The following is a 16,063-nucleotide window of genomic DNA, read 5'->3' on the forward strand; positions in this document are numbered from 1 at the left end:
GCATGCCATGGGGTGCGGCCTACCTCAGCACTATAAACCCCGCACCCTCTCTCTAGCTTCCAACTTAGCCCCTCTGCACCCCTAAACCAAATGATGAATGGCCCACACCCTACGGCACAGGGCGAAAGAGTCGTCTCTTTCCCTTTCCTGCACAGCCCCTAATGTAGAGCCACAAAACGTTGACTGGCAGCAGTCCTGCACAGTATCTGCAATGACAACTAAATCTGCTTTTGACCTTTGACCCTGCTGCACCTCTAGACCAAACATATGCTCCACAGCACAATCACAAAGGCAGCCGTTTTCCCTTTCCTACCTATCTTTCGCTGAAGGGCCACAGAAAGTTGTCCGTAAGAATAGTCACACGGTATTTTTTGTATTTCACAAACTTTTTTTTTTGCAGCTGAGAAAAAAGATGCACATGCGGCTTTCCTTATATCAAATTATAGAATGGGGTCTATAAATGTCAACTTTCCAAACAGCATTTACTATGTAGAGTAAATACAGTTAAAGCTGGTTATAATGAAACTGTAAAATGTCCGCAATATTTCATTACAGCCAGGTTTTCGTTATAGGAAGTTTTTACATGAAGGCTGCCAGATTAAGAATTGAATGTAGTTTTTGGAAAGGGTACTCTACTATCAATCATATCCATACCATCAACCAGGCGATAGAAAAATGCTCGGAATATAACAAGCCCTTATACAGCTTGACTGTTTTGTAATTAAAATAGTCAAGCTGTCGATGCTACCCTCTTCTCCATGAATCCGTCGACCCGAAACATCACGTCTGTTCTTAAACCTTGTCAGCCATCCTCTTGAGTAGCTGAAGTCAGTAATGACTAGACAGAGCGTAGAATATTTCTCAGTAAACATCACCCTGCTTTACTGAACAAAAATTCCGTAAGTCATCACAGGTAAGACCTATCAAGATGGAGGAGAAGGAATGGTACGCACCCATAATCTTGCCGAGGCAGCGAGCCTTCTCTTGAAGCATTTCATCGCTTACGACAGCACCATTCACGTGCACATTCCCGAACTACATTAACAAGGCTGACTCCATTTCTTCGAACTGTGCTGGGCACTGTGATGCCGACGTTGAGCCATTTATCGGAGTCCTGTAGTATCAATGCTACCGTCGACCTGGCGAGGCTGAGGCCTAGTTGAACTTGGGTCCAGTCCCTCAGGGCTTGGATTCACAGAGACAGCTTTTGCCACTTGTATTCACAAATTTCACGCTTCGCGCCTAAGTTCAGCTCTGTTCTATTGCATTTAACTCCTGCCATGACAAAAGTCAGACTAAACTTGATGGTTACAGGCTCCCGATTCTTTGCACTCTTTTTGCTAGTTAACTTCCGTGACTTTCCGGTCTTTTGATTCTCTCTTTTTTTGCCTTGTACTGTTTCTGTAAGAAAGTGCCGGAGTCAAGTTGGCAGGCTACTATACACAGGGCTATCGAACAGCTCTTTCCTGTGCCGTTTGTATGTGTTCCTATAAAACAAACACTGCAAGCTGAAGTACAGTTTAGAACGACGGCTAGCCGACTACGAAGAGCTCAGATCATTGAGCATCGTTGACTCAAGGAGAAGCTGAAATGCGGACTGCCTGGGGTGCAAGATGAGACAGTTCGGCAGCGCAACAGTGACGAAAACCAGGTGCATGAGAAGGAAGGACATCGGACGCCCGGTCCTGGTTGCGTGCTCGTCGCCTTTCTTTTGTTGCTCTACTTCGTTAATGTGTCTTAACCCTGACCAAAAAGCGTGAATGGCTTCATGAAACACACTTTGTGTTCGGGGATAGAAAAACTTCAGTTCCCATCTCCACTTTTGGTGCTTGTCTTTCTTCCTATTATTTCTTTCTTGCGCTTTTACCGGCCTCTCTGTTCACGTTCAGCAGAATTTATTGCGACCACATGTTGCTGCTTTCCCGACTGCGATCTCTCGTTGCGGCGAAATTTCCCGGTTCCCTCTTTTCGGGGTCTTTCTTAGCTGACCCTCGGTTTGCTTTGCACGATCCCTACCTTCCTCCCTCCTTTTCTCCTCCTCCTCCCTTCCTTTCCGCTCTTGCGCCCCCCCTCCCCCCCTACGACGACACGCCCACTTTGGTTCTTTCCAACTCCACAGGACTCGTTCAGGCATCCAGCTGTATCAGCTGTCACATAGGTTCCCGGCCTGCGCACCCTTTTTTAACTTACATTCAGACGCCCCTGCATTTTTCAAACGATGTCCATATTAACGAGACAAAAATACATGGGCCAAGTGGGCTGTGTGCATTCTTCCCCTGTTCATTGTTCAGACAGCGAGTTTCTATATTAACGAGGCATAAATAAATTGAAAAAGTTTCGCCCCCAGAAAAACTGTACATAATTCTGGTCATCCATATTAACCGATTTCATATTAACGGGGCACGAATTTTCCATAACAGCCACTCATGAAACGACTTTTCGTGAAAACTAACTCCCCAACAAAACAAACAAAAGAGGAAAAGACAGCAACACACCAAATAATCATAAAACTCGGCCAATGCCAAGTAAACAAATGTACCTTCAGAAAATTTGGAAGAGGAATGCTGTTTATCTTATAAGGTCCCAACCGGCCACTCCTATGGGTTTGTCTATAATTCTGCGATCCCGTGGCGTATTGCAAGAATTGGCGAAATTGCTTCTTCGAACATCACGCTTACGTTAAAAAATTACAGGGGTCGGAACTGATAGAAAAGAGGATTAAACATGAACCGCTTTGCTGTCACGAACATCGGGTCGCCCGTCAAATTGTCCCGGAGCAAAATGTCCAACTCCCACCCGCCTCAAAAAAAAAAAAAGAAAAGAGCAGCGATATAAATACTTGTACGTCCGAACAGAATGCTGGATACCATTTCGCCGACAAGTCTGAGACGAGCTTCTTTGTGGTATTTACTGGTTTCCCTTTAAAGAGTGAACTAATAAATTGCACGGTGGTGTCTCCGAAGCTGCTTCGCCGCATGTATGATACGTGCATCCAGAGAAATCATTTCCCCATTACTGTCGTATAGTTACAGCCCATAAACGTAAAATAAAGACAAGACTAGTGGTACAGCGGTGGCGTAGCGGTAGAACATCCGCCTCGCATGCAAGAGGACCGGGGTTCAAATCCCGGTGCCGTGTGATTCTCCACCGGATTAAAAAAAAAAAAAAAATCCGCGTGGCGATGGAACTTCATAAACAGGTTTGGGGTGCGACCTGATGCCGGTGAACACCTTCGGCAACGCACTCCCTCACCAGAACAGGAGTTGGTGCAGTAATTGGCCACAACCTCTCATGATAAGCTCCATAAAACCCCGGCCCTCACTCACCAGCGGCTGCGAAACAACTGACCACGGCGGCGGTCAGACCTGTGACGCAGCAGGGGGTGCTAAGAACTTCTGGCTCTGCTGGACAGGCCGCCATTGGAAACTGACACTGGCAACGTTTAACGTTCGAACCCTAGCTAGTGAAGCTAGTTTAGCAGTGCTGTTAGAGGAAGTAGAAGGTATGAAACGGGATGTCATAGGGCTTAGTGAGGTTAGGAGGCCGAATGAGGCATATACTGTACTGAAGGATGGGCATGTACTGTGTTATCAAGGCTCACCAGAGAGGCGACACCTAGGAGTAGGTTTCCTTGTCAATAAGTATATAGCAGGTAATATATAGATGAATTCTATAGTATTAATAAGAAGGTGGCAGTCATCGTAATTAGGCTTAATAAGCAGTATAAACTGAAGGTATACCTTCTTCAGCAAACGAAAGAACCGGAAATGGAGATGGAAAAGTCCCAACGGGGAGACTAAAAATGAAATTGACTTCATAATGTGTTCAACCCCCGCCACTGTGCAAGATGTAGAGGTAATCGGGAAAGTGCGATGCAGTGACCACAGGATGGTGAGGTCCCAAATTAGCCTAAATCTGAAGAAGGAACGCAACAGATTAGTAAGAAAGAAGTCCATCAACGAATTAGCGGTGAGGGGCCGGGAGGACAGAATAGTAAAGGATCTTGCTACAGAATAGATATTCAGCTCTAACCGAGGATGACGACATTACCCTAGAAGCAATGAACAATAGTTTCAGAGATATCATTACTGAGTGCACTGTAGAAGTAGGCGGTAGGATAGTTAGAGAGGACACCGGTAAGCTGTCTAAGGAGACGAAAGATTTGATTAACGCCAGAGTATGAAAGCTTCCAATCCAACAGACCAGATAGAATTGGCCGAGATATCAAAGCTAATCAATAAGCGCAAAGTTGCCGATATAAAGAAGTATAACATGGAGAAAATTGAGCATGCTGTAAAGAACAGGGGAAGCCTTAAAGCGATGAAGAAGAAATTAGGCATAGGCAAAAATCTGATGTATGCGCTAAGGGACAAGGCGGGCGACGTAATCACGAATATGGACAAGATAGCCAAAGTAGCCGAGGAGTTCTATACTGATCTCTACAGTAGCCAGAGTAGTCAGGACCGTAATGAGATTGGCGGTAGGGAAAAACAGTCAGGCGTTCCATCAGTGACGAAGGACGAGGTTACGAAAGCAATAGAAACTATGAAAAGGCGGAAAGCGCAGCTGGAGAGGATCAGATAACTACAGATTTGCTGAAGGACGGGGGGTATTTCGTGCTAGAAAAACTGGCCACCCTTTATACGCAGTGCCTGGTGTCATCGATGGTACCAGAACCATGGAAGAATGCAAACATTATCCTCATTCACAAGAAAGGGGACTCTAAGGACCTTAAAAATTACAGACCAATCAGCTTATTGTCTGTTACGTATAAGGTATTTACTAAGGTAATCGCTAATAGAATCAGGACAACCTTAGACTGCAATCAAGCAAAGGATCAAGCAGGTTTTCGGAAACGGTACTCTACTATCGATCATATCCATAACATCAATCAGGTGATAGAAAAATGCTCGGAATATAACCAGCCCATATACATAGCATTCATTGATTACGAAAAAGCATTAGACTCAGTTGAAACATCGGCGGTGATGCAGGCATTGTGAAATTGGGGGCTAGACGAGCCGCACATGAAAGTGCTGGAAGATATATATAGTGGCTGCACAGCAACCATAGGTCTGCATAAAGAAAGTAACAAAATTCCCATAAAGAAAGGTGTTAGGCAAGGAGACACAATCTCCCCAGTACTATTCACAGCTTGCTTAGAGGAAATATTCAGAGACTTGGAATGGGAGCAGTTCGGGATAAGGGTAGATGGAAAATACCTCAGTAATCTGAGATTTGCTGATGACATTGCCTTGCTAAGCAACTCTGGGGATGAACTGCAAATAATGATTGATGACCTAGACAGGAAAAGTAGAAAGGTAGGCTTGAAAATCAATATGCAGAAGACTAAGGTAATGTTCAACAGCCTCGGGAAGGAACAGCAGTTTACATTAGGTAGCGAAGTACTGGAAGTAGTAGGTGATTATGTCTACTTAGGACAGGTAGTAACCGCAGATCCGGACCATGAAAAGGAAATAACAAGAAGAATAAGGTTGGGATGGAGCGCATTTGGAAAGCACTCACAGATTATGATTAGCAGCTTACCGGTATCACTCATGAGGAAAGTATACAACAGTTGCATTTTACCTGTGCTCACCTATGGGGCTGAAACGTGGAGGCTAACCAAGAGAGTTCTACTTAGGTTGAGGACAACCCAGAGGGCTATGGAACGAAAAATGGTAGGGGTAACATTAAGAGATAGGAAGCGTGCAGAGTGGGTCAGAGAAATAACTCAAGTTACCGATATTCTAGTGGAAATTAAGAAGAAGAAATGGGCATGGGCAAGACATGTAGTGCGAAGAGAGGATAACCGATGGTCGCTTAGGGTAACAACCTGGATTCCAAGAGAAGGAAAGCATAGCAGGAGGCGGCAGAAAGTTAGGTGGGCGGATGAGGTCAAGAAGTTTGCGGGGGTCAAGTGGATGCAGCTAGCACAGAACTGGGTTAAGTGGAGAAGTATGGGAGAGGCCTTCGCCCTGCAGTGGGTATAGTCAGGCTGATGATGATGAAAGACAAGAATAACAGAAAGGAGGCGAGCAAGCAGCCCAGAGGGACCACGTTCCCTGCTGTGCACGCGCTCCTCCCTTCGCTATCCGTCTCCAGGCATCTGGTTTTGCTCATGCAGTGAATGCTGAACTGTCACCAATACACATCAAAGGCAGTGGCGTATGTGTGTCAGCTCTGCTTTCAGAGACTACATCGCGCTTTTCAATACTTGCAAAAAAAAAAAAAGAGAAAAACTAAATGACCGTGCCAATAAGTGGAAAGGAGGGTTATGTTATGGGCCTCTGAAAAGATGCCAAAGAAAGAGCCAAATGATAGGGAGAAGCCTGTTCTCTGTTCGGTAGTGTACGAACTTAAATGACATACAGTAGAATCTCGATAAACGGAACCTCAAGGGACCGGGAAAATATGTTCCGTTTATCAGGAGTTTCGTTTAAAGAGAGAATAGGTTCAGCATTGCGCAATCCGCTTCCGCGTGAACCCTACGCGGCTGGCGCGCGCGCGCGCAGTTGGCAGTCTCAGCGGATCTCAATTTGCGAAATCTAGGTAATAAGGAGAACGGTACACTATGAGAACAATATTAGAGAAAAATAAGCAGTGAATTTTTGTTCCAGTAGTACTAGTACTGAAATTTAAAAAAAAATGTCAAAAGAGTGGGAATTACCACTTATTGGCTAGTGAAAAAGGATTTTATATTTTCTTGTTTGAGCTCTCGCAGCTGTTTTTTGTTAATCGCATCACCCATACTTGACAGGCTGTGCAGAAACACTTCCGAACCTTCCGAACTTCGTCGCTAGCGCCGTTTTCGTGAAGCCACCACTCTCGAAGTCGTTGATGATCTCCATCTTCCTTTCCAACGCAAGTGCATTGTGCGGTCGTTTTTGCGCTGCCATCGGACCGAACAAAAGTTCTAGGACTGTAGGGCTTAGGCCTAACTGAACACAACCGCCGTGAACGCGAGCGAGCGATGCGGAGGGCAGTGTACGAGCAAACCGGAAACCGCCGGAAACGGAAACCGGAGTGGTGACGCGGGGAGGAGAAGGAGGGGAGCATTGATGCGTACCGCGATGGCACTGCGCTTGTCCAACTAGTTGCGGTTTCGAGTTTTTCGGTTCCGTTAACGCGGTGATCGCAAAATTTGAGTTCCGATTAACGAGATTTTTTTACATTGGCTTAATACAAAACCAACCAATCGCGAGGCGTTTGTTCCGTTTAAGAGGTAGTTCCGTTTAACCGATTTCCGTTTATCGAGATTCTACTGTACAAGAAAATATAAAGAAATACCATGTTGACGAAAGTAATAACAAATGTCGCACACTAAAAACAGAAGAGAACCGCACTTCCCAGAGCGTATAGAATGTTGAGACATCAACTTAGTACTGCATCCCTCAGTGCTAGCATGCAATTGGTTTCATTAAAGTATATCTAAATTGACTTTTAAAGAAAAAACGAATGTCTGAAAATATTATTTCGACATCTAACCACCAAAATGTTCATCCAATTGATTTGTCCGTCTCGAGCAGACGGCAGCCCAAAAACGACACGCTCAGTTCGCGCCACCAATTCATCCGTCGAGACATCAAAATGTCGAGCCGGAAACCATCTCAATACTTTCTAGCTCATAAAAACATCTAGGAGAACTCTTTTCTCTATTTACTAGTACCTCAAAAGCCAACAGAGGACATTATATGAAGTGTAACAAGAGTGTGACAAATGCAAACAGCACTCCTAGCAATCTTTCCTATACCTCTGCATGGCACTTTCAAAGGGATATTCTGACTATTATGCAAGAAATAATTCAATATGCCCAGGATTGATTACATGGTTTAAATCATTGATCACAAAATTTATCTCTTTGCAAATTGCTTTTTTTTGCAATGCATAGCTTTATTGCAAAAAGGTGTGGATATGGGTCACGTGCCGCCCACCACTCAGCCAAAACTATCCCAGGCCCTGCAATTAACACAGTTCTGTATACAAGCTGACAAGAAAACAAAGAAATCTGACAGAACGCTTAGTTTTGTGTGCTGCGATTTTTACATGTCACAACTTACCTCAAATAGCGCAGCCTTCTCAATGGGAGCACAGCAAGCGTCCCATAGTCGACGTAAAGAACCTGTACGAAAATCACAATACAGCTATGATGAATATCAACATTCCCTAGAAGATCATGTAACAATATAGCTACACTCCACCACTGAATTAATACAGACAAGAAAAATGTAAACAATATAAATCTAGAGTACACTGTTCAGAAAACAACAAAATGTTTACTGGCACGCAGTTTCAAGAATTAACGTCGCTTAAAATGTCTCGAACACAAGCATGACCAAAGCTACCTATGGAGTCAGATGCAGCATGCAGAGGACTACTAGCAGGATCTTATATATATAATGAGGTTGATTCGGTGCATTTTTTATGACCTGAAATCTGTTTTGGCTTTTTACATGTAACATAAAGGTACTTTTTAATTTTGTTTCAACCCACATTTCCCAAGAAGTAACACAGTTAAAATTGATTAACATTACCTTTACAGACCAACAATTCAGACCTGCTTTAATGAAAACTGAATACAATAGAACTGTCATAAAATAGTTACCCAAGGCCGTGCATGACATTCATAATGCCCAAAACTTGTACAATTTAAACTGAATATAATGAAACTGAAAAATTTCATACCACTCTGCGTGAAGATTCAAAAGGTAAAAAACAAGACTGAAAGACAAGACTGGAAACCAAATGTGATAACATGACCGTGTGCTACCATTTCTGCCACAGCTCACATGACAGTGCCATTGCCAAACTATTGCCTCTCTCGAAGTTAGGCCAGCCATCAGGTGCACATATCAGACAGTTGCGCCATTTCAGCTACTGCTTTGCACATTACTGGACTTTTATTTTGGGATGGTGTCACACCATTACAATGCCTAGGCATCTCTCTCTTTCTTGCGTTGAATTGCGCACGTTGAATCGCCATGTTTTGAGGATGCATCACCACACACAGTGCAGCATCCTTAAAGTGCAACGGGGCTGTTTGTAAGAGGCACCACTACTACTGCACTGCTCTGTGAAAAGAACCATGGAGGCACTTATAATATTGGAGTAATTATTTTGAGAGTGTGTGCACAGCAAAGCTGTTGACAAAACTACGAACTGTCATCGCTATGGCTCAGTTTTCATTCCAAGTGTAATGAGAGCTATATTCCAGGTGTTCATAAAATAAAAGTGTTGTGATGCAAACAGTTTTCAAGAGTACTTTAGGACTTTTGATAATTTGAACTTTCAGATAATTCAATTCAGGCATTTTTCCTGGTCCTTCGAAGGTCAAATTAACAAGATATTACTGCATCTTATAATTTGCAGCTGATGCTAGCTGCCTGTAATATTGCTGAATTCTTCACCACTGCTGTTAATTGCTGTCAGTATCACTATCGAGACAAGAGATTGAGTATCTAGAAGGGCATGTTCGGGTTTCACAGTCGCTGATTCTGCTATAAAGTGCTGTTGCCACTATGTCGAGCCTTTTTCGCGACAGTGTCTTTCTTGTTTTGTCCAGAGGTCTTATAGGCTACCTGTTTCGTTAATATAGTTGGAAGTCTGCGCCTTGTTTGTGCCTGTGTGCTCCTTCTGTCTCTTCTTTTGTGCAGTTTTACTCGTTGTCGTTGGCTTCAAATGAACCAACTAGCCCATCACAGCGTCTTACTGCTGTTCGATGATTCCTCCACTCCACAATGTGGACAGTCTGTTTCAACTCTGCAGGCAGTGCTGATCCCCGAAGCACTGGAAATTCTAATGATTGTATTCTGCTGTCTTACAATGGCTCAGGGCACTGATGCTGCTAAGCCTAGCTGTTCAGCAAATTGCCATGCTTCCTGTTTTAGGTGTCACTGTCTGCCTTGAAAACTAGCATCTTGTCTTTAAAAAAAAAAAATGTCTTCCACTTCTAAAACATTAGCTAACTGCAAGCTGGTTGGTTTAGCACATGTCGAATCGCACTTCCAAATGACGAAGTGAGATGCATAAACAGCAGTGGCTCTGGAATCTGTAAAACACAGGCCAATGAGCTGTCAGCAGGTTGATGAAGCATGCTGGGCACATAGTTGTTACCCTTTGGCCCTCCCAGAGTCTGCTCATGAAATGGAGGTGAACAAAGGCAGTATGGCAAGCAACAGGCAAGTGTATGTGCAACAGAAGCTCAAAACGGTAGTCCAATAAAATCTCGCTGATACAATTCTAAACAGGAATTGAAAATTAAAATAAAAAAAATGTTATCCAAAACAAGCATCAAAAGGTGGCGAACAATTCATACTGGGCACAGAACTTACTTTTTTATTTATCGTGTTTTGAATAACCTACCGCTTTGCACTATAAGTTTCTCAAGATTCAGATGCAAGCTTTTCTGAAACTTGCAGAAGTAAGTCACATTTTCATCTCCTAGCTCTGCACCGTAACGAAGTTGAAAAGAGTGTCTAAAGCTTAGACCTCTGCCAACTTTGCGGAGAGCACCCCTTCCCCCTCTACGATTATCTCATCAAAAAATAAAAATGCGAAGATGTTATCAGTGCGCAGCATATTGACAGGCTGCCAAGGTCAGTGCTGCAGACAGACCATGTGTTAGATTGCAACAGTCAGGGTGCGAAACCGAGGAACTGCCTAAGAAAATTTTAAAAAGGATGTAAATTCTCAATGACAAATGTGGGAGGGGGGTTTATAACTGAACAATTGGCCATCAGTGTTATTGCTTCTGCAGCCATCGGCCCCTAACTTTTTCGCTGCCTTTTGGAAAAAAATTTGATACCATGTAAATTTTTAATACATTTTCACAGTTGTATTATCCAAACCCACGAATGAATGTTTGGTCATGTTAGCCACACAAAAAGGCACCGACACTAAAGGACGTTGGCCAAGAACACACACACACACACCCCAAAAAAAAAAAAAAACATCCTTATCCCCCCAAAGGTGTATAAAATAAAATCGCACAGCGAATTCTTACTGTACTCTCTCTACCATAGCCATCACGCTTGCCTGTGGTGGGCAAAAAGTGGATCATCTGCTTGTATCTTCAGCAGCAGATGGAAAATATATCACCCTGAAGCTTACTGTACTGCAAGTGACACACTACCCTGAAATTTGGATGTACCATAGTCATATCCCCTACATCCTATGTGCATATGCAACTAACACAAGCAGAGTTGACGACAGGAAGCCAATATTTCCTCCCAGTTCCTTTTGATAACTACACACCACAACCCTCTAAAAACAAGCACCTTTTATCGCATTAAAAGAAGGCACTGACCTGGCAGAGAGGAGAGATGTCCTTGACAGCTATCACAACCGCACGATGCCAGTCCATGGTGCCATCCGCATAGTCATAAGGACAAGCACATGGAGTCCCCACTTTTACTTCGTCTGCAGGAATCTTGTATTCGGAGTCATTCGTTTCATACACCTGGCCAAAAGGCACAAGAAACAAACATAATTCACAATGCAGTATTTTACCACACACTGTAGATAAAAACTCGCACCACACTACTGCGAACACCAGCCACTGTTCCACCATAAATGTACAAACAATCCATAACCAAGGTCCTTTTCCGCTAACTTCATAGCAGTCACAACCATGAGCAAATGCTGAACCGCTTTCCGGACAAAGACGGCCGATGGACCACAAGTAAATAACTGCTTAGCTTATTTGCAAGTTCCAGCTGTATGCTTTGAGTCAAAAACACACTTTCAAACCATTTCACTCAAAGAAGTAGCTAATGCAATTGATTGCAATAATGTCTGGCTGAACCAACATGTGCATTTTCTATTTCAGTAATGCTCCTCATAACAAAAGCAGATTATGATGTTTGTTCTGTGGCATGGCATGCTGTGGAGCCAAAAAGAAACGTGTTCTTGCCTGCGGCTATGCTTAATAAGAAATGCAGGTGCCCAAACTTCTAGCAAGCTGTGAAATCCCCGAGAGAGCCCACAGTGCAGAACATTGGTGCCCGAGTGCAGCACACTTTCCAGTGAGCCACACCGTTGGCACAGTGCAGAGTGTTCGAAGATGGAAAATCACATTCGTGAAAAAGTTCAGTTTACAGGGTTTAACTTCCCAACTCAAGCTATGAAAGATTCCAACACTTATTTGAGCATTTTTCACAGTAAAACAGAATTTTGTGCATCAAATCACATACAGCAACTGCACTATGCCTTTTCTCAAAATGAATATGAATTGAAGGTTCGTCCATACCAATGCCGCACTGATTTGTTTAAACAATAATTTTTTCCACTTACCATAAACCACTGAAACATATTACCATAAGATGTAGTTTGCTGCAGAACTGTGGATTTCTGTTATGTTTTGTGCCCCTGCTATAGTGCCCTAGTGGCGCCGCGGGTATTGTATGAATAAAGAATAAAGAAAAACAAAAAGTAACATGCACTGATATCGCAGAGAAAACGGGTGCCTTGCTTTTTGCCTCCGCTGAAAATCAGCTGCTATGGCCAGGACTGAACACTTGTGGGCCAAGGCCACTCCTTTGGCTCAGCTGCTTTGTTTCTTTCTGGCAGCAGCTACCCCCCCCCCTCCCCCCACCCCCTTTTTTTGCCCATAATGTCCTTGTGGTTTTTAGTAAGCCAATCACAGCCCCCTGAGACTATCACAAGTATCATGACAGGATTCTTTTCTACTTCTGCTTTTTATAGTCAAATGAGAGCTCTTGAGCACACCAGAAACAGTGCATTACAGTTGAACCCGGATATATCGAACTCGAAGGGGATCGCGAAATAGTTCGATATATCGATAATTCGATATAGAAAAATCGGCTTGTGACGGCACTTACGATGCGAAAAAACGATACCGTATTTGTCCGTAATCAACCCACTCGCATAATGAACCCATCCTCCACTTTTGCACCCGAGAATTTGAAAAAAAAAGAAAAAATGCGTTAAGGCCAGCTCGCTCACATGCAAGCGACTGAGCGATCTCAGCGACGAGCGGCAGCGACAGAGCGAAAATTTTCAAACTTGCTGGAACTACGTCCCTTTCGTCCTCAAGCCACCGCGGCAGCTCAAAACACGGTTTCTGTGTCGCCGCGGCGGCAGAAATCCCGAGCATTTTCGCTTGCATGTCGATGGCGCGCGTCAGTCCGTTTCAGTCATCTCATTCACAGCCCATTGGCAGCGTGCCAAGATGCTACGTCAGGGCGTGTTTATCTTTTGATAGCTCCTGCGGCGGCGGGGAGCGAACTTGGCACAGTGCCCGTGATGACTTGATTGCACAAGCCTGGTCCGATTTATCACGCCGCGCTTGAGGCGGGCGTCATGGTCGCAGCAGCTGACCGCGTGCTTTCGCTGATTCATACATGCAAGGATAAACGACAAAAAAATAAATAAAATAAACATCCCCGCAAAAAAAAAAAAATAAATAAAATAACCCTGCCGCTTCTTAACGTCCGCAGCCGCCATATCTTACGCTACGCCGCGCGTACAGCACAACAAGAAAGGATGATTCTCGCAAAAAAAAAAAAAAAAAAAATACAGCAAGAGCTGCCGCTTCTTTAAGTTTTTCAGGCGCCATAGTCACATCAGCCACCACGCCGCCGCACGCAGAGGGTTCGCAACACATGCTGGAGAAAGCGTCCGACGTCTGTCTGAAAATGGACTGAGCTGGCTTCGCGCATGCGTTGCGCGTGCTGAAGGAGAGAGGTAGCTGGGCAAAAGAATGGGCACACCCACGCACATGGCTTGCAAACGTCATGTGTTGGCGCACGAGAAATGACAACTGCAGATGCGCGCGCCTTTGGGGAATGGGCGCGGCGCTGCCCAGACCAGCCGTCGCCGAACTATCCCCTCTCATTCCTTCCGCGAGTGGCTTGAAAACGTCACGCGGCAAACGGCCAAGGGTGATGCGATCGTCTTTGGGGGAGGCACACTTTCCAGTGCGTGGTGCGGAGTTCGATATATCGAACGACCGGTGAAATTGAGTTCGATATATGACGCGGCTTTCCTATACTTTTACATGGGATTTTCAAGGGGATATTTAGTGAGTTCGATATAACCGGGTTCGATACAACCGGGCTCGACTGTATTATTCCAGACACAGTTGCTGACCGAAAATTTGGACCCCCATTTTTCTGACATGCTTGATTATTCGAACTTCTTGGTGGCACCGCGAAATATGCTTCATAGAACTAATGTATATGAGCACCCGAAATTTCAAACGCATTATGGCTAATTGGTCAATTTTTCTGGACCTCGTTCATATTCGCTGTGGCATTACTACCAATAGCCACGCCTCCATATACCGGGTGTCCCAGCTAACTTGAACCAAGGGTTACAAAATAATGTATTTAAGGTAGGTCAGTGAAATCAGTTGCATACAACTGCCAGCCTCCTTGCGCACTACAGGCAATATTTTGTTTTGCAATTACTTAATTAGCTAATTATGTTAATTTTTCTAATTGATTAAATGTCGACTTTAGACCAAAAATGTGAATTGGAAACTTGTAGAGCACCTTCGGAAACCCCCATTCCATTAATTGCGATAAAGAAAGTCTCACTTGTATCTTTTTTTCTGGGCTCAAAAGAAAGCCCACGAAATACAAATAATACCAAGTGACTAGTGCATTTCTGCGCCGCGATTGTGGTGCTCTCAGTTGTGGTTTGAGCGAACGAAATTAGCCGCGGCCGTGTCTCCTTTGCCCCGTTAAAGCGGCAGCCCGATATGCCTGCGATGGCTTCTTCGCCCGCATCAGACAATCGGCCCACGTGACGGTGCAAGTAGCAGCGAGCCGACACCACCTGGATTCTAACAAACCCTCCTTCTCTCCCATCAGCGAACTTTACGGCAAACGGATAAGCGATAAGGTATCAGCCACTGAATCTGCGCATACAGGCTTGGGCAAAGGGGCGAGATGACATCATGTGACTCGACTAAAATTAGCGGTGCACCTTCATTTGCCAGTTCTTTATAGTCATCCGCCTGTCGTGATGTAGGCTGCTGCTGTGCACATGCCTGGCCAAGATCGCGGCGACGACGGGCGAGCTCGAGCTTGCTCCAACCATCGCCAACATTTCTGCCTGCCGCTGCAACGGGACCATCGGGTCACGGCCGCAGCTGATTTCGTTCGCTCAAACCACGACTGAGAGCACTACAATCGCTGCGCTCAGATGCGCTAGTCACGAGGCATTATTTGTATTTCGCGGGCTTTCTTTTGAGCCCGGAAACAGATACACGTGAGACTTTATCGCAATTAATGGAATGGGGGTTTCTGAAGGTGCTCTAAAACTTTCCAATTCACATTTTTGGTCTAAGGTGAATATTTATTAAATTAGAAAAATTAACTTAATTAGCCAATTAACTAATTGCAAAACAAAAAATTGCCTGTAGTGCGCAAGCAAGCTGGTAGTTGTATGCAACTTGGTTCACTGACTTACTTCAAATATATTATTTTGTAACCCTTGGTTCAAGTTAGCTGGGACACCCAGTATACCTCAAGGGTGTCAGAAATGCTATCAGATAAAGCAGAATTAAAACTGGAAAAGAATATATTAGAAGCTATTTGTAGAGTGGCACAGTAGCAGTCTACACTTAGAGCACAGCCGTGCATGAGGATGCTTGTAAGGTGAATCATCAACAAAATGTGGCGGTTCAGCAAACTCACAGTGGTAGGTTCGCATCTGAACTTAGTGTGGCCTCATTTTAGTGCATAAGTTCATACCAGCATTTGGGCGGTTTTAACCAATTAACGAAGCTTGCAATCCAGCAAAATCGATATGTAAGAGCTAAGCAAGCCACGCATAGTCGTGAACACTGGGCTGCATTCCACAACTGGCACTTCGTTTCCAGGTGTGGTGAGGGAGCGTGCAATGCCTAGCTAGCATTGCAACTAAGGCTGTTGTTTTTCTATTTGTTTCAGGAGCCATATTACGTATTTTCCCCCTACAGTAAGGAGGTGTTTGGCTACCTTGTTACAATGCTTCGCGACAGCAATTAGTAAACTAAAAAACTGGTCTAGGAATTAAACTGATAACCCTTACAGCCGCACGATTCCACTTCCCTTAC

At 44.3% G+C, this 16,063-nt stretch overlaps 1 protein-coding gene across 3 annotated transcripts in view; it reads right to left on the reverse strand.

Annotated features, from left to right (window-relative positions):
• LOC146202424 (uncharacterized) overlaps positions 1-16,063 on the reverse strand; it is a 132,538-nt gene that overhangs the window by 61,288 nt on the left and 55,187 nt on the right. For all 3 annotated transcript variants that reach the window (XM_084588178.1, XM_084588180.1, XM_084588181.1), the window contains 2 exons: positions 11,306-11,458; positions 8,061-8,122 (listed from right to left, as the gene is read on the reverse strand). In XM_084588178.1, coding sequence (XP_084444304.1) covers positions 8,061-8,122; positions 11,306-11,458 — 215 coding nt within the window. The remainder of the gene's footprint in view (positions 1-8,060; positions 8,123-11,305; positions 11,459-16,063) is intronic.

The sequence above is a fragment of the Amblyomma maculatum genome, chromosome 1, assembly GCF_055883805.1.
Source record: "Amblyomma maculatum isolate TAMU_Amacu chromosome 1, ASM5588380v1, whole genome shotgun sequence".
NCBI classification, from domain to species: domain Eukaryota; kingdom Metazoa; phylum Arthropoda; class Arachnida; order Ixodida; family Ixodidae; genus Amblyomma; species Amblyomma maculatum.